This window comes from Nothobranchius furzeri, chromosome 6 (assembly GCF_043380555.1).
Source record: "Nothobranchius furzeri strain GRZ-AD chromosome 6, NfurGRZ-RIMD1, whole genome shotgun sequence".
Taxonomy (NCBI): Eukaryota; Metazoa; Chordata; class Actinopteri; order Cyprinodontiformes; family Nothobranchiidae; genus Nothobranchius; species Nothobranchius furzeri.
The window spans coordinates 25,078,315-25,102,770 of NC_091746.1; the positions used below are offsets into that span (position 1 = coordinate 25,078,315).

The following is a 24,456-nucleotide window of genomic DNA, read 5'->3' on the forward strand; positions in this document are numbered from 1 at the left end:
GCCAAGGCTTTTCCACCCCATGTTCACTCAGGATTAACAATTACTAAAACACAAAAACAAACACCTGAATACTGAAGTGCATTAAATAATTTAATGTATAAAACTATATAGATTTATTTAAATATAGAAATCTTTAACTAAAATGATGAATTTATAGACGTTCCTGTGAAGTGGTCCCAACGGCGTTTTAAACTCGTTCTTGAGAAGAAGTCAATAGAAGAGTTTGTGTCGTCACAGAGGAGAAAACATTCATCAGTTTTCAATGACGAGTCTCAAAAAGGAGCACAAACACCAGATTATGGATCCTCATGATGAAGGAAACTCCTCCTTCTGATTCCGGATCTTCCTTGGATCCTGACATCTCATTCAGACGGCTCAGAGCAGTTCCTGTTTCGATGCGTTTCAGTGACCGATGAGAACTCCTCCACGGATGTTTTCAACAGGATCTGTGACAGATCTGCTTTTCTCCGCTGCACGCCGACAGTCTCATGATGATGAGTAGAAAGCCAGCAGCAGGCGAGGCGATGCTTGAGCTTGGTTTAGACCACAGCAGCAGATTTGTTGTTGTTGATTTTAGGGTCATTTGTTGTGTCTGCGCTTGTGTTGAGCTCCGGGACTGGACAGGAAGCCAGAATGTTTCCCGTGCCTCTTCCAGCGCTGACGTAGCACAAAGTCGTAGTTGGCAGACGTGCACATGGCGTAGAACACGTTGGCTTTGTCTGGAATCTGAAGCTCTACAAATGAGAGAGAAATACAATCATTACAGGTGTTAGTGAGCTGTTAATAAACACTAAAGCAGAAATCTGGAGTTTTCTCAAAGGGCACCATCTAGTGGTGAACTGATGTAGTGCACCTTGTGCCCCTCTCCCTACTTCCACGTTTATGGCCAAAGCCACTAGTGAACGTGCACCTCTCACAGGGTCAGACTGTCGCTTTTACAGATCTCTAAAAAAATCACATAATTCCTGGAAGGGAGAAAAATTCCAGATTCTTCAAGTCTGATTGTCATTTCTGGTGGAAAACTATCAAATTTGGTTCAATCTAGAAAATAATTAGTTTCTCCAATCTGCTGCCAACTTTGATATTTATTTATAAAAAAGTGGCATTGAATGTAAATAAAAACAAAATATATAACAGGGAATGTCTTCACAGTGAAGGAACTCGGAGCAGAAAGCGCACTTGTTTGTTATCCTGGTCTTTATTTTCATTGAAACTTTGGTAACACTTTAGTTTAGGGAACACAAATTAACCATTAATTAGCTGCCAATTAATGCATATTAGTGGACTACTAAGTCTGAACTAGTCATTATTAACAGCTTATTCCTAATGCCATAATTCTAACATTAACAGGCCATAAATTAAGAGTCTTATCAAAATAAGCCATTCATAATGGTTTGTTAAGTGACTGAACGGTTTGTTGCTGATTAACACACACACACACACACACACACACACACACACACACACACACACACACACACCAAGTAGCTCAAACCAATATGTGGCTTTTAAAGAAGTAATTCAGGAGTAACATATTGGTTAATTAATTCTAAACTACTAGTAATTAGGTCTGAACAAAGTCTAACTTTAGAATGGGGAACATGTTCGTGTGGTTAATTGATTGTTGTTTATGCTCTAATAACATGTGGAGTTTGGTGTTTATTTACATAATAGTAGAGCTGGGGAAAATAATCAAATAATCGATGCATCGGGATGCGGACATAAACGATTCTGCATCGTAGAAGAGTACGCCGTAATCGATTATAGTGGAATGTAGTTTTGTTTTTTTAACGGCGGCACCAGCGCTGCATCCAAATCTGTCGGAGTGAGCGTCCTCCACATTTACCAAGTGGTTCCGCCTTAATGTGGTACTGCAGGGCTGAGCCTAGAGTTGTAACCTGAGACCGAACCGGAACCGAATCAGCCCGACCTGTTCTGTTGGATTTGGGCCGTGAATTATGTTAATTGAGCGGGTTGTCATGTGGCGCGCTCCGCTCGCTCGCACAGCAACTGAGAGAGAGAGAGAGACTGTCTGCTCACACAAGAGAGAGGATCGGAGGACGCTCCTCCAAACCGATGCTCCAAACACGCGTTATAATTTTCATAATTTAATTATTATTTCTCCTGGAAGCGCTCAGTCACACCGAGTGTTGTGATGCTGGGAGGTCCGGTCTAGGGGAGGGGGCGGGGTCAATGACTGCAGCTGCAGCGTGATCATCTTTTATTTAGGGACACAGAGAAGTTCCACTTTATTCTTTTGTGTCATGATGATAAACTGATGGGAGGACGCTTTGGTTCATTTTAGGTTACAGGAGGTCTGTCTCCTATCTGCTCCTCCAGAGACAGCATGGACATGAGGGTGAAAGGGTGAGGGTCACACAGGACAGGTTAGTGGAAAGGTTTGTAGTTAGATGGTTAGTGAAGCTGATCCATCAGCTGGGTAATTTAATCCTAATCCAGCCCACAGCCTTCTGCTGGTGTTATTATCAGAATGAATAAAACACACATCTTAAATATTATTGGAAGTTTAGAATTTGTTTTATGTTTTATTATTTTCTGCATCAAACAGAACTTCATTCACTCTCCAACATTTCAGAAATGAACCACTGGGTTCAAATGAAATAAACTAAGTCAAACATTTCATGTGGTGTTATTTCTGAAACCCTTCAACTGTGGCATAAATATTTGACTCTAGAGCTGCTCAGAGACATTAAACACTCACATATGAACCCATTATGTATTTTATTATTACATTATGTGTCCTGTAGGTTTTCAGTACTTTTTTAGATTTTGTGAGTTTTTGCAAAGCGTGTTTTTCTCAGCCTGAGGCGTGGTGTTGAACGAGGGAACAGATGTTTTACTTTGTTAAATCTTCTTAAATGTTTAAAATGTTTTGTCCTAACCTGTTGTGAATGGAGAGATTTTGAGGGATGGCAGGTTGTGTCAATTACGTTTTTGATAAAAAATAAAAAGCAATTATCTGACATCTTCTATTTATCAATGAAAACAAATCAATATGAAATAATCGTGATGCATCGGGATATCGGATCGAATTGAATCGTTGACCCAATAATCGTAATTAGGGCTGCAACAACGAATCGATAAATTCGATGAAAATCGATTACTAAAAGCGTTGGCAACGAATTGCGTCATCGATTCGTTGTGTCGCACAACTCTTCCAAAAGCGCCCCCCCCCCCCCCTTCCTGCCCGCCGTTGCGCGCAGACCAGAGCAAGTCAGATCAGCGCGAGGGAGAGCCGGTACCGTCAGATCAGCGCGAGGGAGAGCCGGCAGATCAGCGCGAGGGAGAGCCGGTACCGGCAGATCAGCGCGAGGGAGAGCCGGCAGACTTGCGCTGCTGCGAACCGGTTCCGCATTGTCGCGCAGCGCTCCAGGCAGCTGCTTCCAGCGCACGGTCCATTCTCAAAGTGGCGCAACCAAAAAACTATAATTAGCACACGATCGTTCATGTCCGCACATGTTCTCTATTTTCTGTCTTATTTGTGCCTGAAGCTCGCTACTGTGGAGCTCATCACCTGTGCTGTGGTGATGTCACCTCACGCAGCATTGAAAACGCGCTCTGCGCTTTTCGGTCAGGAGATCTCTTTGATCTGCTCAAAAGTAACTGATGAGGTGAAAAGGTAAGAATCCAGGCAGCAGTTTTTCTGGAGAATTATGAGGAGATGCAGGAAGATGAGAGGCAGGACAGGAAAATAGTTAAATAAAAACAAGAAAACAAAACAAAGTGTTGAAAAGTCAAATGTAGGTAGATTTATCTCCACGACACGTTTTTACCAGTAAAAAACAATAAGTTATACACATGTTATATTTATACATCTGATACAATTCAGATCACCTTCAAAACTCAGTCACACACCCAGGGCCGTTTCAAGACATTTTGGGGGCCAAGGCAAAATGCCCCCCCCCCCCCATAACTGGGCTCCCCAGAAGCCTCTGTGTAATTCATGCCCTCTCCAGTAGTGTTAGTTATACAGTGTTTATAAAAGCCCCTCAGACATTACTGACATGTTCTAATATTATCAGATGAAAAACTAAATTATCAGACATGCTGTCTCATCTGCTTCTTTTCTAAACTTGCTAAAAGTAACAAAACCATTTGAAAGCCACTATTTGTGGATTCTCTGAAAGTTTCCATGGAGTGTGTGACAACTTATTTTTTCATTGATCCTATCGTCTAATCTCACAGCTGAAACAAGCATCCTTAATCATCTGTGCACAGGAAGCGTACCGATGCTGTAGTAAAACAAAAGGTATAATAATTTATTATTAATAAAACCTTGTTGCAGCACTAAAGCAGAAAAATTAGATTTTGCATTAAATATGCAAAATATTTACATATGAATTGTTTTAGAGCCCTTTAATTGGCAGAATCTGATATTAATTTAGTTCTTACAAAAAATGGGTCCCAACATGGTTTGTGTGGCGTTGCCATAGTGTGACGTCATAGGCACAGATCCCCTGTCCTCTTGTTTGGAAATGGAAATATGGTCACCCTACATTAAATAAACTGTCCACCCGGGCTTTTGCGCTGCACAGAGACGCTTCGCTGCCAATGACTTTGAACGTCAGTTGAGAGTCAGTCTCATGCAGACTGACCAATGAAGAGAGGGTCTCAAGTTAAGACCCTCTCCTCATTGGTCAGTCCACACGAGGTGGGTCAAAGGTTACTCTGGGCGGGTTACGTGTTGTCAGGCATTCAAGTATTGAGTATATTTACTGCATATCACAGTAAAATATTCTGTATGTGACCACATTATGGTGATCCTTGGGTCGTGATGATGGAGCCCTTGAATATTGTTGCCCAGGGTACAACAAAGTGTTAATCTGGCCCTGGTTCCGCCGTCACATTCCCGCAGAAACTGGTTGATCACACCGGGGCCAGACTACTAGCATGTGGTTTTACAACCACAATGTCCTCAGAAGCAAAAACGCTTTTAAAAGGGAGGGAGGAGTCCTAACTGTTGCTGCAGGCATGTTGTGTGAGAGTGCAGTTATATACTGGTTAATATATTTTTGGGTTCAGTTGCTTTCATGTGGCCTAATGTGAGTCTATTTGGGATCATTGGAATGATCAGCAGCATTTCTTGATGTGACTTTATGGCAGTTGCCCAGGGCATCATCGCAAGGAGGATGGCATTCATTTACTTTTGTTTTATTTGGTATTTTTTCAGTCAGTTTTGGAAATAGTGATCAATTTTGATTAATTCACAGCCTATGTTTAATTACATTTAAAATAAATGTTAACAGATGAGATCAAACAAAACAGATGAGAATTGCCCTTAAGCTGTTTAACTTGGACCAAGCATTTTAGGTCACAGATAGATGTAGCTTAGGGTCTCTGTCTATACACCTTATAAGACAATTTAGGTGATGGCATGTTGTTTTTCTGCTATTGAACTGTTTTCTAATAATGTTGTGTTAAATAAAGTGAAGGAAGGAGAGAAATAACGTTTCCCTAGCAGTTTTTAAAAATTTCCCCATGTAATCCGATTAATCGATTAATCGTGTCGAGACCCCATCCGATTAATCGATTATCCAAATAATCGTTTGTTGCAGCCCTAATTGTAATCAAATCGAATCGGGAGACAAGTGAAGATTCACACCTCTACATAATAGTAGAACATAATATTTTTGGTTATTAATGCAAGATAACTATTCCCTTTGAATTACTTCGTTAAAAGCCACATATTGATTTGAGCTAACAAATATGTGCGTTAATCAGCGACAAACCATTATAAATGGCTTATTTTGACAAAACCCTTAATTTATGGCCTGTTAATGTCAGAATTACAGCGTTGGTAAAAAGCATCTAATAATAGCTTAATAATTACTGATTCAGACTTAGTAGTCCACTAATATGCATATTAATTGGCAGCTAATTTATGGTTAATTTGTGTTCCCTAAACTAAAGTGTTACCGAAACGTTCTATGGAGGACGAGAAGGCTAATCCTCCTAAAACATAAGTAAATAAATGCATTTCACACTCTGGAATATTTAGCAGCAGCTCTGAGGAAAACGTCTTCACCTTTTCCATGGTTGAGCATCTGGTAGATGCTGAAGTCGCTGCACCGGAAATCCTCCATGTTGTGTTTTTCCAGAGCTCTCTGAATGACATGAGGTGTGTGGTCCTGGCTGGTCAGCTGCAGGGAAAAAAAACACTTATAAAAAATCCAAACACAGGTACAAAAATTATTTAATAAACTTTTTTTTTACACTAAATTAAGGATTAACCTAGTAAACACAACTCATTTCTGTTCCTGCTTAAAATTTCCAAGCAGGGTTTGTTTTAAAGGTGCATTATGTAGAGATGAAATTTAAAAAAATGACATCCTGTAGTAAAATGTGATTACTGCAACCACTATACCCCCCCCCCCAACCCCCCACCCCCACTGTCCTAATGGGTGACCCCACGAGTAAAGTTGACAACTGAGCAGGGTTGATGGTTTATCCCTTGAGGTCCACGTGGCAGGAGTGAGGAGTGAGCACCATCTCACCCCTGCCACGTGGACCCAAGGGATAAACCATCAATCCTGCTCAGTGGTCAACTTTACTCGCAGGGTCACCCATTAGGACAGTGGGAGGGTTAAACAACTCTGGAGCTTTTTGCCCTCGTCTAATTACAATTGTCGGAGCTGCAGCATTAGCTCGCAGGAGACACGACACCCCTACCCTCACTGATGGTAAACAGTCGTTATGTCCCTCCTTCCTTTATTTTGAAAGGAGAAAAACTGACAATCCCCGCAGCTGGATATGAAACATGTTTCGGTGTAACCTTCCTTTCAAAATAACTGGAACGTTAGAATCTTTAAGGATTTTCTCTCTATATTCTTACATATTGCACCTTTAAATCCAGTTTTCTGTCAACACTTTTTACTTCGCTCTGACCCTCTCTTAAAAACAAACAAGAGTCTCTGAACATCTGAAGAACAGCCGGATGGAAAACGCACCAGTATGCTCTTGTAGACGTTTCCGTTATTGACGCACTCCACGCTGACCCTGATGATGCACGAGTCTGCCACCTGTTTGTTGTAGACGGGCAGCACAGCCTGAGGAGAGCAGCAGGACTGGGATGACGATGACGATGACGAACACTCTGGGCTCAGCCCCAGGGACGAAGAGCTGAGATCGGGATGCGAGGAGCTGCAAGATGACCTCGAGAGGCTCGGAGACGAGGACGGGGACGTGGAGAGGTCCTCTGCGACATTGTGAAGAGAGCCGGTGAGAGACTGAAGGGAAAGGAGAGGAGATCCCGTGAGCTTCTTGCTGAAATGAAGCAGCAGGAGTCTGGAGACCGCTGGGAAATCGTACCTTCAGCTTGAGTCTGAGAGGGAATGCCTGAGGAGCAGGGATCTCCTCAAAGTCGGAGCTGCTGGAGCCAGAAGAAGACACACTGATCTGATCACTGTGGGACGCCTGTAACCTGCGGAAAATTTGTAAACAGTCATAATTCAGGAGATTTTTACATTCATTAGCTCAAAAACAGATGGGATGGAAGAAACGCTGTGCTCCGTTTTTAACTGGAACGTATTCGATTTATACCAAAAAAAGAGGGTGGGACTAAATTAAAAATTATCTAATTGTAATTAATTATGATTAATCGCATTTTAATCTCTCAAAACTATTTGCCCCAAAGCATTTTTTTTAAATGAAAGATTTTTAGTGAGGCACAAATGGTTTAACCACACTTTGTTCCTGCGTCTTCCTATAGGTCCTCTCCCAGTTGGACGTGCCCGGAAAACCTCACCAGGGAGGTGTCCAGGAGGCATCCTGACCAGATGCCCGAGCCGCCTCAACTGGCACCTCTTGATGTGGAGGAGCAGCGGGTCTACTCCGAGCCCCTCCCGAATGACCGAGCTTCTCACCCTATCTCTAAGGGAGAGCCCAGCCACCCTTTGGAGAAAATTCATTTCAGCCGCTTGTACCCGCGATCTCGTTCTTTCGGTCACTACCCAAAGCTCATGACCATAGGTGAGGGTAGGGACGTAGATCGACCGGTAAATCGAGAGCTTCGCCTTCTGACTCAGCTCTCTCTTCACCACGACAGACCGGTACAACGCCTGCATCACTGCAGATGCAGCACCAATCCGCCTATCGATCTCACGCTCCTGTTTTCCCTCACTCGTGAACTAGACCCCGAGTAGGGTTGTCACGGTAACCGGTGTAGCGGTAAACCCCGGTAAAAAAAGTTGACAATAATAATAACTGTCTTGTTTTTTAAAAAACTATATTATCTCAGTGGATTACCGTGGCTGCGGTGTAGGCGCGGTGACCCTTACCAGCCACCGTATCATCTGCTGAAGTTGCCGGCGGCACATGCGCGCTTTGTTGTTTACGACCAAAACTTTCTTGAAGCTAAAGCTGAAATAATGGCCAAAGGAGGAGACTGCAGCGCTCAAGACATTTATTATCCCTCAAAGAAGACAAAGTGGGAAGTACGGGCATCTTTTTGGATGTTTGAAGAATGCCGAGGGACAGTTGATAGAAGACGGCTATCCTGTTTGCAGCACGTGCAGAAAAGTGTCTGTGAAAGGCAGCAACGCTTCAAATCTCATGACACATCTGCGTGACCATCACCCACAACTCTACAGTCAACGCAAGGCAAGCTAACGTTAGCGTTTTAGCTAAAATGAGTGATCCGAGGATTTGGGTTGAGGGAGAATGCAACGAGTCGCTATATAAAGCAGCCGCAGCGCCGCTACCTGCATATAAACCGTGTCGCGGACACCGCCATGTTGAAATGACGCTATGCATTACGGGGCTCCCAGGGGCAGATAAGAGTTGGTCTCTCTCCGAGAATAATTATGAATTTAACAACGTTTACTGCCTGATGACATTTTCCCAGATCTGCAAAGCTCACTGGAAGGACACAAACCGAGGACAATATTTTCCTGATAGAGGGTTTATTACTCAAGTAAGGGTAAAAAAGTATCTGATTAGAAGGCTACTTGAGTACTGAGTATCATCTGATCTAATATTTTTATAATGATGACATCAAACGGACAAAAAATAAGAAGTTATGGGCAAATATTGGTATTTTAAAGACTAAAGGGGAAATATGTAAACAAATAAACAACATAATTACTAAATAACACATTTTAGGCTAAATCTAGACAAACTGAGGACAATATTTTCCTGATATACAGCGTTTATGTAGTTGTCTGAAAATGTAACACGTTTAAAAAAATACCGCGATAATACCGAAAACCGTGATAATTTTGGTCACAATAACCGTGAGGCTACATTTTCACACCGTGACAACCCTAGTCCCGAGATCCTTAAACTCCTCCACTTGAGCGCCTTGAGTGGCCGCTCTCGTGGTCTTCCTGTATCTGCTTTGTGCGTGTAACCTTGGTCAGGCTGTGCTGCGAAGACAAATTTGTACGCTTCAGGACGCTGGGGCACTGACAATAAAGTTGATTCTGATTCTGACTGGGGCAGAACTTCATCCCTGACCCGGAGAAGACATTCTACCCGTTTCTGACTCAAGACCATGGTCTCGGATTTAGAGGAGCCGATTATCTTCCTAGCTCGGCTGCGAACCGCTCCAGTGAGAGCCGAAGAACTCGTTCTGATGAAGCCAACAGGACCGCATCATCTGCAAAAATCAGAGACCTGATCCTCAGGCCACCGGGACCTAACAGCCTGTACCAGAGAGCCTGGTACCCCATACTCCCCAAGTACCCCCCACAGGACCTCCCGGGGGACGGTCAAACGCCTTCTCCAAATCCACAAAACACATGTAGGATGGTTGGACAAACTCCCACGCACCCCCCAGGACCCCCTAAGGGTTTGGAGCTGGCCTGCTTTCTAACAACTATTTTTCTTCTCTTTTCTTCATGAAGAGCGATTAGTCACGATTCATTTAATTGTTGTTCTAGTTTAGTTTGGAGCACGTAAAAAGGCTGAGGTGGTCTTGTAGCTCTGCGGTTTCTTTGAGGTGCAGTTTGATGATATTTACTGGTACATAGGGCAGAAATTTCTGATGATAAACCTTTTCAGGTCCCAGCTGGAGAGTGCTCGGGCTCAAACAGTCATTTTTTACACATTATTTTTTCTAATTAATTAATCGTGATTAATGAGTAAAATTCCTACCCCCTGCAAAAGTTTTAAAAAAGGCAAAAAACGCGTGTAAATCCCAGTAAATCGGTTCTGAAACGGGTTTTCTTACGTGGCGAGCTTTTTGGTGAGGAGTCCGCTGCTCCATAAGTTGGGAGAGTTGGGACACGGATCAACTGGAGGCTCCAGGTCACGAGAAAGCTCATAGCTTCACGAGAGGAGAAACATGGAAAAGTTAATTTCGGCCTCAAAGTGATCTTTTTAATGGATTAGACGGTGTTTACCTCTCCTGGTCGGTGAGCTGGGTGTGGGCCTGCAGCCAGGCAGTGATGGAAGCGTTAACCGGAAGGTCGTAACGGGAACAAAACGTCTGAAGCTGTTGTATCTGGGAGAGAATCTCACACTCCTGTAATAAAAGAGGATTAATAAAATAGGTTAACTCGTGAAAAAAGGTCTTAAAATGGCGGTACTGATAAAGAACCACCAGATGGCAGCACTTACCCGTCTGCGCTTCTCAAAGTTGATCAGACCGCCCTGGAAAAAACCAACAAAAGGAGATAATGTTCGTTAAATGAAGTTAAAAATCTGCTGAAAACCATAAACAGGGTATCTGCAGGTTTAAGGGAGTCAAATTTAAGACTTTTTAAGACCTTTTTTAAGGCCACTTTGACCAAATTTAAGCTATTTTTTAAATTTAATTTAAGCAATAAAACGTGGGATTAGCCATCCAGTTACCATTAAACTTGCACTTCCCCATGGCGCAAGCTCCCGCTAGCTTAACCAGCTAATGTGCTCATCTAAAAATAGCCCCCTTTCACAACCAGCTGAATGTGTACAGTTCCGCTTACGCCAACATCACACAAAAAAAATGCAGAACGCTAACTAGAAATTCAAGAAAATGTCATAGAAATAAAATAATCTAGTTTATTGGGTCTTTGGTCATTTAAGACCTTTGGAAACTGTATCTAAAGAGCAAGTCACTCCAAATCAACAATTTTTTTGCTGATAAACTATATAAATGAGTGTCTGATTATGCTGTAGACAAATGTAGTCAATAATTCAGCACTTTAGTGCATCTCAGTTAAAATTCAGTCAGCGATGCACCGTCGTCAGGCAAAAACTCTGCACTGCATTTGAATTTAAATCTGCCATCGCTATTGGCTAAGAGGTATGATGTTGGATGGTAGATTATGATGTCACAATGTTGTGAGTGTGTGTATTTGTTAGCGGCTCCACCCTCTCGGTCTGCTAGGCAACAGCATTTGTTGCATTTTTCAAACAGGAAGTGGGAGTTGAGTAAGAATCTGGCAGGGGGTGACTTGCTCTTTAAGGATTATTTGTCATTTTTAAGGATTTTTAAGGCCTTAAATTTGGAAAAGCAAATTTAAGACTTTTCAAGGACCTGCGGATACCCTGAATAAAGAGGATGAAATAAAGAACTGACCTCCACAGAGTCGGTCAGCGCAGTGTCCAGCATGGTGAGGACGGTCAAGTAAGTGCCCAGGTACGGCACGATGCCGCTGCTGAAGCTCTGGGGAGGAAAGGAAAAACTGTATTTCTAACGTTCACGTTTTTATGGGGAAACTCCTATTAACATCAAGTGGTTGCAATAAAACTGAAATTGTTTTGTGGTTGTTTCTTAGCATCTGCAGAAATCAACAGAAAAGTTCCTCATTTGTGCAAAGTTTATAGATTATTTCACACATCATCCGTTCTGCTTTAATCCAGGGAAACGCTGCAACACGCCTCCCTTTTCTACCCGCTGACACGGGCCTTTTATTTTAGTGGTCAAGTGAAGGAAGTGAAAGGTGATTTCCATGCAGAAGTTTCCTCTCACCATGTGTCTGGACTCTGAGCAGACTCTGGCTGATTTATAACTCTGTGCGGCGCTGCCCTCGGGGTGACTCCCATCCTGCAGAGAGGAGGAGGACATCACGTTAGCGACGATGGAACACAACCAATCTAATTCAGGGCGTTAAAGTGGGATGACGGCAAGCAGAGGAGTTATATCACTGTTTCCTGCAGGGTTCAGCTCCGTCACCACGTGTAGACAAAAGCAACGTGACCGGCGCTGAAGAATTCCTGCCAGAGCCAACAATCAACTTCTGTCTTTGGCAGAAATTGGAACTGCTGATAAACACTTTCACTGAACAAACGCTCATATCGGGTGTTTTCACCAGACTCGGAACAGAAACACACAGTGGAAGCGAATCCGGCCAGGACTAGCTCAGTTTTGTTACAATATACAATAAAAAAACTTGTTTCTGGAGTAGAAAGTCACAAAAACGTGCGTTTATCTCAGGAGAATGGCAGCTTTTTCTGTGGCGCATGAATTGGGAGGCATATCTTTACATTCCTTTTGCACTCGGGATAACATCTTCAACCCCTGAAGTCAGTTTGGTTTAACCGAATCCAACCAGGAGACCCGTCACACTTGTTCCTGACACCTTTGCCCTCCCATCCAACCGGTCCAGGCTCCTATTCCCAAAGCAGGTTCAGCTGGAAGTTTCTTTAGGATTAACTTGCTGCTGGGTGTCGGACATTTGGAGAACAGCTGTTAGCAGGACAAAAGCAGAGACTCGCGTGAGAAGCAGGTGTCCCCGTAAGAATAATAGAGCAGGAGTCACGTTTCAAGAAACAAACACTGGTTGGTGTTTGTGCTTTTTTTACAGCAATGACAAAGAAAAGCTCCGGCACATTTAGCACCGCTTTCCCAAAACCTACGTTAGCGTTTCTCCTTCTTTGGTTTCACATAAAGTGAATAACGGGGCATTCCTGCGGCCTTGTGTCTACTTCCTGGTAGGAAGCAGGTGTGCTCACCTCCACTAGGACCCCTCTGCTGGTCAGCACACAGTTCTCGTCAGGAAAAGTCTCACACAGCTGGTCAAAGGTGTTGGTGCTCTCTCTGAAACGGGAAACATCAGAACACTTTTATTCACTATAAAATCAGATCACATAACTCAAATAACGTGGTCTCACCTGCTCACAGCCGCCCAGGTCTTCTTAAGGCGGTACACGGCGTTGGACTGCAGGGCTGAAAGGATGGCTCTTAAGGAGGAGAAGTTCTTCAGCTGCCTGCACTCCTGTGGAGACCAACAGCTGTTAACGTCTGATTTTGAGGAGATTCACGGAGTGCTTTGAAATCCGGACCTGTGCGATGGCGATCCACCTCTCGATGATGCGTGCTCGGTGGACAGGGCTGGCGTGCGAGCAGCGGGGCGAGCTCGGGGCCGACGAGGGGTACAGGAAGGTGGGAGCGGAGCAGGGTGACGAGATGGGGGAGGAAGTGGAGGGGCTGGGTGACAGTGGGCAGAGGAGAGAGGTGATGACACGGTTGGTGACGGCGTTAAACTGGGAGATGGTGGCTCGGACGGTCGGTGCCAGATTCCGGTTTTCCTTCTTGTCCCGCTGGGACCAGATGCAGCCCAGGCAGTCGAAGGGCACCACTTTGACAAACAGCTCCTGAAGGAGGGGAAGAAAAAACACAGTTAGAGGAAGTGAAATCACAAATATGTTTCAGAGAACCGAAAATCTCAACCTACAGCGTCCAGTCGGGTCAGCTGCTCGGCCACTTCCTTAGCAGAGAAGTCCACGAAGTTGGATTTGTCCGGCTTCGTGCAGATTCCTCCTCCGTCCACCGGATCGCTGTTCGCCAACGATTCGCTGTGATGTTCTGATGCAGACAGGCGGGAACCTGTCGAATCAGGACATAAGTGACATGAGAACAGGCGTCGGGAACCCATACCAGCTTTTCTGCAACTAAAGAAACTCGTTTCAGTTCAGAAATCCTGATCACATCTGATAATCCCAACAGTCTAAATCCAATCAACGTGCAGATCGGGTCATCTGGGCATGTGGACGGTGCATAAAGCCTCAAACACAACCGGATGGAGATCAGCTGATGTTTTATTCACGCACCTTGTTCCTGAAGTCTTTTGAGCAACGTTTCAGCAATATGAAGCACTCTTCTGAAACGGATGCGACGACGCATGTAGGCGCACAAGAGCCCAAGGGTGGGGTACTGAGGGGGCTCTCGGAAGTCCTCGCTGTACTCCTCCAGCCACAGCTGCACCAGCGAGACTAAGGGACTGAGGGGCACAGCAGAGGAAATTAACTGATGACAGAAGTTCCCGTTTCGCTCCACCAAGCTGGACGCGGACTCACCTGTGAAGGCTGACGGAGTTGTCCGGGTCGGTGAGGGAGTCGTCTCTGCGGAGGAAAAAGGAAACGCCGTCACATGACAGCCGAACAGTAAATCAGAGCAGAGGGGAACAACGGGACGGCAGAAAGAAACCTGCGAACAGCGCCCTGACCGAGCATCCTGTGGAAATGTCCTGCAACGCGCCGGCCTTGGTGAGGAGCGTAAACACACAGACGCCTTCCTCTGGGGCGAATAATTACACGCAGGGGCGGATTTAGCAATTTGGGGGCCCAAGGCGAACACAGACATGGGGCCCCTTACACTCAATTTTCGAAAATCTTACCTTTGACTGGATTTGCGAAACTCTCCCCTCTTCTGACACGAGTTATTTCCCCTTTTTATTAGTCCTCCTCTTTTTCCCTGTATTTCCCTCCCTTTGAGCGCTTTCAATATTTGCTCTGCTTTCTTCTTCCTGTCAGTGCTCCTGTGCTTTTGCCTTTGTTTGTTTTATTCTTTTTTCCATTTTGGTCTAGGTTTTCCTCCCTTTAAACATTTTCCATTGTCTTTCCTTTCTGCTTCCTTTTGACGTTTACATCGAAAAACGACGTCACTTTCAGAAGTGAAAATTAAAGCTTTTATGAAGCAAGCTGCTTCTTTCTCTTACTGGAGCCACTAGGACAGGGATTCCCAAAGTGTGGTGCACGCACCCCTGGGGGTGCGCGAGCTGCTGCTAGGGGGTGCGCGAGGTGAAAAGTGTAATGGCTGCGGAGCTCAGAGAAGTCTGTCATATGTCACCATTAGCGTAGAAACTCATTTGTGGGTGGGCCAAAGAAAAAGTAAGTGGGCACAATAAATGTAATTGAAAACAAGTACATTTTTGCGTGCGTGCGCGCGTGTCCTCCACATGTGCCCTAGCTTCATAATAACAATGCGCCGAGCTTCAGCACTCTGGCCTGCGCACTCCGATATGTTCCGTATTTGATCATTTTTAACGGTGTTGGAGAAATCTGAAGGTGGTGAGTCATTCTGGCAGATTGTAATTAACACCTGTCTCATGCAGGTGTTCTGACGTTGTAAACCTCACACACAGAACATTGTGGATGTAACTAAATAACAAGAAATGATTCCCATTCAGGCTATTAACAGCGCCCTGAAGATCTGAAGTTCAGAGTGCGTCTGTCAGAGGTCAGACGTGTTCCGGCTGAACCACGGCTCACGGGTGCACAAGTGAGCACATCTGGGCTGGGCAGAAGGAATTTTACAACATTGGTTTAAATAGCGCGAGACGCGGTGACTTGAGCGGCTGTGCCGCGCGCACGTGCGCGCGCACACACACACACACAGATTCAATAAGCGCACACGCTGCTTTAACTCCGGCGCGCTGTCAGACTGAAGGCAGAAATGAACGCTGCCTCCACCGTGATAAAAACTTTTAAGAGGTTATTTTTCATTCAAGGTCAAATTAAGATATTAGCTTCTGGGATGAGTCGGGTCCGCTCCAGCCAGTGACTCCTCATGAACCTGACCACAAGTCCACTGCAGCATTTGTTATTCCAGTCCGCATGACAGCGGATCGCAGATTCAGCCACACCATAAAACAGCAATAAGTCGGTCTGAGGTAAAAGTGAACATCATGGCTATATCTTGTCCCCTATTGACATTTGATTACGCACAAGTAGGTGATCAGCTCAGGTTTACGCAGAGCAGAAGGAAGGAGAGCGCTCTGGCCGCACAGGTTAAACGTTCCTGCTTTAAGAAAACCGTTAAATTGCATTGTTTATGTGCTACCTGGGCACTCTAAATATTTATTCAAAATGAAATCAAAGGAAATTGTAATGGTATCGAATGTTTATTAATTACTATTTAAAAAATGAAAGTGATGGGGAATTTTTTTAACCCTGTCTGTTTAGCTTGACATCTGAGATATATATATATATATATATATAGAGAGAGAGAGAGAGAGAGAGAGAGCCATGCCCCGATGTGGGGGCTGGGGGGGGGGGGCGTCGACATGGTCGGGACATAGAAGGGGGTGCGCGGCTAAATAAGTTTGGGAACCACTGCACTAGGATAACTCCATGTCATGCTTCATGTTTTCATTATCGCTTTGAGTTTGTTACGAACGCCCCTGCCTCTCTTCTTCTTATTTGTGGTCTTATGGCACTTGGCAAACAACAATTTGGTGCATTACCGCCACCAACTGGACTGGAGTGGAATGACTTCCAACCACTTCCAGTTTGTGCATCGCCGTCTTAGTAACCCTCTTATGACCATAATTATAACAGAGCCGTCTGGTATTTTTAATCTTATGGCTGTAAAATTGTAATAAAAAGCACAAAGTGTGTGTAACTCTTCTCCTTTTTTCAGAACAACCTCAGCTTTCAGTGAATGGTTTGTATTTAGAATTTATTTCTATTAAAGCCTTTTAAAAAATCTGCTTAAAAGTGAAAAAAGCAAAAAACGGATTTGAATTGTTTACATTTATTACTGAACAGGAACTTCAAAATTTCTGGGCAAACAATTTAAACTTTGTAATGCATCTATTCTTAAAAAAGTGTGAACCTTGGTATCTTTTTTTAGCAGTTTTAAGACCATTTATTTTTGTAAACTTTCAGACGTTTTTATTTGATGTGGTGGTCCTTGAAGCAGTTTCTCTCCAGCTGCAGGCAGAGTCCTGCACACCTCACACCGCCATGGGGTGCTTCTCTGGCACACCGTGCACTGCTATACCAAAAACTTTTGTTTTAGCAAAAATAATTATTTATTGTAAAAAGATAAATAATGCTGGAATGAAGCTGAATCTTACAATTAGCAAATAGTTGAGGGTTGTTCAAATAAAACAATAAAACAAAGACTGAACAAACGTTCATACCCTGGTTCACTGGAGATCTGTCCTTCGTGGTCACTGTCTTCAGATATAAGCCTTCTGGGACACCTAATAGATCGTGTTGATTTTCTTTGAGGCATTTCCATAATTTCATGCCGGCGTTTTATGCTAATTAGCTTCCCCGTTCCGTTATCTGCTTTCACCACGGCACTGCGCTCCGTTTCAATCAGGCTGTACAGCAGGATTTCCATAACTCTGATTGCTTCATGCTATAGACCATTGGAAAGCTGCTTTTATGTACTTTTAGGAACCGTTGGAATTTTTTGAATCTGATCAGCCATTCAAAAGTTATAAAACGGAGCATTTTGGATGACAAACTCAGCACGTCTCTGAATTTGTGTTGTGATTCGTTGCGCTCAAGACAGGGAATCCCGGCGGCTACCGTAATGTATTGTATATGCTCGAATAGCCCCATTTTTAATCTTTTCAGCACTTTTGGAATTTTAATGATATTTTGAATGGTTCAGGAATTATGGTAATGAGAAGTGCGCATGTCCAATCCTGTCTGCGGCCACAGGTTGGTAATATGAATATTGTGGCATTAACAGAGGGGTAATGGCGGTCAGGGCTAGGGGGCCCCCACCACTAGGGGGCCCCAGGCGGCCGCCGACCTATGCCTAATGGTAAAACCACCACTGGTTACACGATAAAACGCACATGCAGTAAAAGTGAAGCCTGGCGCCAAACCGATGCAGCTCTACCACGGGATCCTGATAAGTTAGGGTCCAACTCAGCGACAAAACACAGCACGGCTGCAGAACAATGGTTATATAAGTTAATGAGAGTAATAAAATGCAAAATCCTGTCCAAAATCCTGCAGAGCAAAGCCGCCATGACCCAACCTGGAGCGAGGGGAACCTGCTGCCACCAGCCCTTCACACACACGAGGACAACGGTTTGACAAACACTAAATCAGTTTACCGATTCACAACTACGAGTCGCACGAGTTCCAATTAATTGTATTTACGTGTACGAATTTTCACCCTCTTCATGCCATCAAAACCAGAATGATTTGCTCCCCGCGGGGAATTCCTGAGCCGAACTAAATCAGGTGCGCGTTAAAGCTCGGCTGCTGGGCGTGGAGGGTGTGGGAACGAGATCCTCACAAAGAAACAAAGCTCCAGGCTGCTTTGTCTAGTTCGTGACAACAAAACTTGTCATAGAAACCTGCCAGGCGTCAGCACAGGTTTGTTCAGGCAACAGCTGGTGGCATTAAAACGCCAGCTCAGATAAAAGCTGATGTGTGCATCTGGCAGGTCATAAAAGCAGCTGACGCACAAACCCCATCTGTATCCGCCTGACGTGTCGGCATAACAAGTCAGAAACACTTAGGAGGTAAATACTTCAGAGTACGTAAGAGTTTAAATCGAACTTTAACTGGTTAACGACCAAAAATCATCAAATAAGATCTGCTGCAACCGACGGAGTACATTCCCAACCGAAACAGAAAGTTGCACAAAATATCTAAAGGTTTCGTGTTAAACCGGGACGACGATGTCATGCGGGCCCGTCAGCAGAAGCCCTGATTTCTGCTAAAACACGTCTGAGTTCAGCTAAAGTCCAGGTCGCCTCACCTCTTGAACAGCAGCTCGATGAGGGTGCTGCTGGCGGTGAAGGCCTTGTAGGTGGAGAGGAACACGTGGATGAAGTCGGACTCCCGGCGCTCCGGGTCCAGCAGGTGGACAACCAGGCGTTCCAGGGTACCGGCTTTCAGCCTGCGCACCTTCACGGTGTGGTACTGGACGCAGCTGTAGGCCGGCGAGGGGTCGGCTGAGTCTGGATTCTGCAGGACGGGTTCCCGGTGCAGGGTGATGCCGAACACGGCGCTGTCCTCCTCCTCCTCGCCCCACTCTTGCACAGGATCCTGCAGGAAGAGAAGATTTGTGACGCTGCAGAAACCCAACAGTTTTCTCACGCTTCAGCACCATTGCTGCTAAAACGCCTCAATGCTTTCAAAATAAAAGCACACCAAAAGGTGAAACCGAGCTTGCATACCTGACATACTCTGACTCGTTATAAATAGACTCCTGGTGACAGGATGAAACGATGACTGCGTTATGAAGCATTCGCTGACACGATTGTTTATGCTCTCAGAGACGAAGGAAAATAAATGAACCGTGAGTCAGTCCAACAAAGATTTATGTCTTTATATTTAAAGACATAACTGAACTTCATTAAAGGAAAGGGAAGTTTGTCCTCCACTCTTCCGTTTCCACCTGTTGGCAGAAATGATTTGTTGTGTTGAACATTGATCTTCTTGCTGCTGCTTTTTAGGGATTGTGTTTTTATTGATGACTAAAACCTGTTTCAGGGCTCAGCAGACGCACCAAACCACGGAAGCTCAAACTAAACACCCTGGTAATAAACGTAATCCTGCTTCTCAAACTTGCAGCGGAGAAAACGCTCAGAAACAATAAAACAATTTTACATCTTCTAATGGTTGTTATAGATTCATTATTAACATCACATATCTTAAATACTAAATATTCATCAAAAACTGCATTTTTATATTGTTAATTATTCAAGATTAACTGTAAATGACCACTAGATTACCAGTTCATACGTAGGATTTTGTCTTTAAATACGAATAAAACACGTCAACTGCTCTGAATGTTACTGGAACCTTCATAGAAACACACCTGTGCAGCTTTAATGACAGCTCAGCGTTACAAAGGGAGCAGCAACTATTTTACATGCATGTCCCACCCCAAAACAACACCTTTTCGAACAATATGATTGATTTTTTTTGCACTTAGAAAAAAGCTCATAGGGATAATTCTGCACCCGGTGTGATAGTTAGTGCTAAATCTGAGACTTGCAGCAACATAAATGAGCCAATAATCCCATAATTTACACGCGTGAGCTGCTGTCTGCATGTGGGGACGTGTTAGAGAACATGTGTGACTACCCGAAATAAACAGTTGACGGACGAGGGAGACACCAGAGAGCGGAAGGGTCAGATCCCGGTGAACGGAGATGTTTACTGCGGATCTTTTAACTTACCATGGATAACTGCCATTTGCCCATCTTTCTACCGGCTCGGTGTGAATAAATCCGGTTAGCTTGACTCCTGTCGTGACTTGGCTAATTTAAAAACTCGCTGTTACCTCTGAGAGTTCAGTAAAAACAAGCCTGAAGCTTCCATGTTAGAGCTGCGGCGGTAAAAACTTCACTTTCTCATCGCGGCGGGCTGTGACTGAGTCAGGACTGGAGCGGACGCAGGCAGAGAAGAGCGCGTGGGCGGGGCTAAGAAGGCGGCTGGCCAATGAGGTTCGAGGAAAAATAGAGAGCGGAAGTGATTGTAGGAGGTTTTAAATGTCGAGCTGTTTTTATTTACAACACTGCTTGTACTTGTTTATGGTTTAAAAACACCACCAGCAGCTTTAGTACACATATATAAATACCAACAGTACAATATAAAATATATGAACTCCAGAGTAACAGTAGTATAAACCCAGTAGAACTAGGAAATAAACAAAGTATTACTACTGCTTCTTTTGCTGATTTATTTAATATTTACCTAATGTATCGACTTACTTATTAAACTAGCTTTATTTATGTCAGCATACTCTGTTCTGTAAAACCTACTAGAAGAAATATTTATATCAGAAATACAAGAGAATTAAAACAAAATCAAGATATTCCTGACATATAAACTAATTATATTTCAGGTCAGAATAATTATTGCAGACACGTTATTTACTTTTGAACTAAATGAATATTAAAAATGTGATTTTATTAAAAGTAAAACAAGCCATTTGTGTTTTTCCATTTAAACAAATTTGTGGGGAAATTTTAAATCTATTTAAGTCTCTTATTGCATTTATCTAAAAACCTCCATCAATAACACGGCTCGTACCGAAAGCCACTATCGGACCATCCGGTCGTCGGTCTCACCTAACCGCCACGCTTCCCTGGGTCCTCCACTCTTTACACAGATTCAGCAGCAGAACACCACTGGTGTGCGAGGTTCTCCACAATAATATCGGAGGAGGAGAAACGTGTTTGATAATGTTTGTAAAGCTTTACTCTTTACGTCCAAATTTAGTGCCATTCCTATAAAAACCTGCCCAAACAGAAAATATTTCCTCTACACTACTCAGTGTTTCTTTGCTTCTTAAAGCTGCTGATTAGAGACGTTTTTTCCACTGATAACAGCATGTTATATATTATAACTTATTTATCCTCCCATTAAAAACAGGAAGTCTTATTGTCAATGCGCCTTCATGGGAGTAAAACTATAACGGCTTTCTCTGACACATTTATGTCCCTGTGCAACAGTAAATTATGAGTAGACGTGTAAAGAAGCTACTGCTTTAGTGGATATGTTTCATCATTAGTTTTTACAACAGCAGGAATATTATGTTCAAACACAATTCCCTGGAGAACTGAGCAATGCTCTAAGATCAGGATGTTTCCCCTAATGACTTCACGTGTTCCTGCCTCTTAGCCTCAGGAGGTCTAGGATGAAATGTTCTGATTTAAAACAAAACGACTCGTTCAAGGTGCCAAAGAAGGACAACAAGAGGAAGTAAGGTTCAAATCTACAACTTTCTGTAAAAAAAATATCACCCCATGCAGTAAACGGTAAAGCAAAACGCTGGCGTAAGCGGAACAAATGTTTTCATTCAGCTCACCAGGTCTAAAGGAAAGAATGAACGTTTTGTTTGTCTAACAAGATTGCGTCGTTTGAGGTTTCTACAGCATTTCGAGAAAGCCCAAACAAAAGGAAGAGCAGCACGAGAAACCTCAATTAGTTGGAATTAGTCGCATGAATGGATGACGAGCTGGCAGGCAAACAAACAGAGGCATGACTGCACAATGACGTCACACCGTGTTAGAATTTCCTCTTGAGATTCCTTTTAGAAAACACTTCCTGGAGAATCTTCTGCACGGTGTTCATTCTGAGCCCAGATGCGCGTTGTAATTCCCAAAACACCCGACTCAACCCTGATTCTGTAACTCGCAGATGCCTAAACAGTTAAAGATGCACTGATTCTGGGTTAGACAGCTGATAACAGATACCGATTCCACTACAGCTCCGAGCTGCCGATCCCGGCGTTCACACCGAATACGTAACAGATGCGGTCAGGACTCCATACGCCTTCCGCAAAGACCCGTTTACGTTGACTTAAGGAAATAAACAGACTTTTAAACCCATTTTATTTTCCAGTTTCACCTGTATTTGACCCGGACGCCGCATGTGGATTTTCATCAAGTTAAAAAGTATTTATGTGAGCCAGACAGGAAGTGAGATGTGTTTCAGGGAGGTGAGTCCGGTTCATTTCAAAATAAAACCTGTGTTGCTTATTTTCCTGATCGGTTTTTTTTAATTATTATTAATGACATAAATATCAGTTCACATACATTTTTTACAAGTATGTCTGTAAACACATTATGTACATTTTTAACCATTTAGTGTTCTCGTGGGAGACATTCAGCCGTTCTGCACTCAGTGTGAATGAGGCGTTAGGCTGATTTCAATTCATCTTAAATCATTAGAATTTACAAAATATTTATAAAAGTTATACAAATTTGTAAAAAAAAAAAAAGATCGTCAAAAAAAACTACGATTATGTAAATAAGAACCTCCAGAAAGAAGAGCTGCTTTTGCTAGTAAAAATTAGCGATGGTGAGTTCACAGACAGGGAATAATGTTGGATTTCCTTTGTGGCTGCTTGGTGATGATGCATTCACAGACAAGTGGAAAAGAATTTGGAGTTCTAGATTGTTCAATCACTGATTAATCCAATAATGTTGAATATTGGCAGCTAATGAACAGTACTGATGCAGGTGACCCTTTACTGTTGCCAGCAATGTCTCCAGAATGAGAAGATATTCAAAGTGTGTTGAAACTTTCACTTCTCGTGACATTTCCCAGGCAGAACGTATAAATTGTAAGTCGCTTTGGATAAAAGCGTCTGCTAAATAAATAAACATAAACATAAAAAATGACACCAAATGAACAAAAAGGTTGACATCTGGCAGAAGCCTGACCTCCAGCTCACCTCTTTTCGTCCATCAGTGTCCAAAGACTGGAAGCTTCTGAGCCACACGCCAGGCTCCGTGTCGGTGTGGACGCTCCCGCATTGACTGGACCTGATCCAGAGGAGCCTCTTCATCCAGCCCACCCTGCTGCGATGGCGGCTACGGGGTTCCTCCTCTTCATCATCACCACTGCCTCCACACAGAGGAAGAACAGTCCTCATCTCCTGCTCCGTGTCGATCACGCTACGAGCTCACACACGACTCCTGCTGCCTCATCTTTACCAGGAGGGAGAAGATGATAACATTCAGATTTGTTTAAATCATCTTATTTCTGCAGCTTGCAGGTAAAAAGGAGATTAAATCCTCAAAAAGTGATCATGAGCGATCACACCTATAGGTCTATCGGGGGTTTGGATCTAAACAGTGTAAATGTATTAAATCCATAAATGCAGCCCAAGTTTGCTGGCGTGGACATGCTCAGTAATATTACATGATGACCACAAAACATCAATAACTGTCAATAAAAACTGAAATCTATAATGTAGAATTCAGCCCAGATTATAAACATGCCCTCAAAATCCTGATATGAATAAAATTCATAGTTACATATAAAAAAAATCCTGATTAAAGAGTAAAAATACACACAAGCTTAATAAATAAATAAATAAATAAATAAATAAAAACAAGCAGCCACTTAACTGTTAGTTCTTGATAAATCCGAAGAGCTCCTTTTCCTCCACCAGAGTCAGAGTGAAGCTTGGAGGAAGATAATCTGGCATTTATCTCTGAACACTGATTGTTCTCTCAGTGAGAGTGTGTGTGTGGGTGGGTGGATGATGCCATGTGCATGAGTGTGTGTGAGTGTGCGTGTGTGTGTGTGTTTGTGGGAATTGCCTCCTCCTTGTTCAGCTATAATATGTTAAATTGTGGCTCATTTGCATGAAGAATCAGATCCTTCCGGTTCACCGCACGGCTCTGTGAAACTAAACACACAAACTCTCTGACCTCATTCACTCTTTTTTACTTTTTCAGACATGAAGCTGTGATTTGGACGTTTCAGTTTGGAGGAATAAATGCGCAAAAAGTGCAGAAATTAGCGTGATAATTGTTGCGTCTTACCTGGAGCGGGTTAAAAGCGCATTTCTCAGAAAGCGCAGGATTTGACCTGAAACATGTCTGAGTCTGTTTTAGCAGGTTAGTTCGGAGAAACAAACCAAACTGGAAGCAGGAAGACCACGGGTCCCCCTCTCTGATTGGCTGATCAGAAACTGGCACGAGCCATCTGACGTCATGCTGATCGACAAGCTTTACAAGGGTTTTCTGGTTTTATTTCAAAAAGCTGGATTTTTCTTGTATATTTTAA

The 24,456-nt window shown here is 43.5% G+C and overlaps 1 protein-coding gene across 2 annotated transcripts; it reads right to left on the reverse strand.

Annotated features, from left to right (window-relative positions):
- Positions 1-77: 77 nt before the first annotated feature.
- Positions 78-24,283, reverse strand: rgl3a (ral guanine nucleotide dissociation stimulator-like 3a). 2 transcript variants are annotated; one of them, XM_054743958.2, is made up of 19 exons: positions 24,213-24,283; positions 23,793-23,849; positions 23,114-23,369; positions 18,680-18,969; positions 14,242-14,286; positions 13,996-14,165; positions 13,620-13,771; positions 13,228-13,539; positions 13,057-13,160; positions 12,898-12,982; positions 11,915-11,989; positions 11,522-11,608; positions 10,579-10,611; positions 10,362-10,483; positions 10,190-10,285; positions 7,330-7,441; positions 6,969-7,247; positions 6,047-6,161; positions 78-734 (listed from the first exon to the last, which is right to left on the reverse strand). In XM_054743958.2, exons 3-19 carry the CDS (start codon positions 23,312-23,314, stop codon positions 580-582), a joined length of 2,433 nt encoding a protein of 810 aa, XP_054599933.1. In that variant the 5' UTR covers positions 23,315-23,369; positions 23,793-23,849; positions 24,213-24,283; the 3' UTR covers positions 78-579. The 2 variants fall into 2 exon arrangements, with proteins under 2 accessions (XP_054599933.1, XP_015826636.1); XM_015971150.3 differs by lacking the exons at positions 23,114-23,369; positions 23,793-23,849; positions 24,213-24,283 and adding an exon at positions 20,109-20,276.
- Positions 24,284-24,456: the final 173 nt, after the last annotated feature.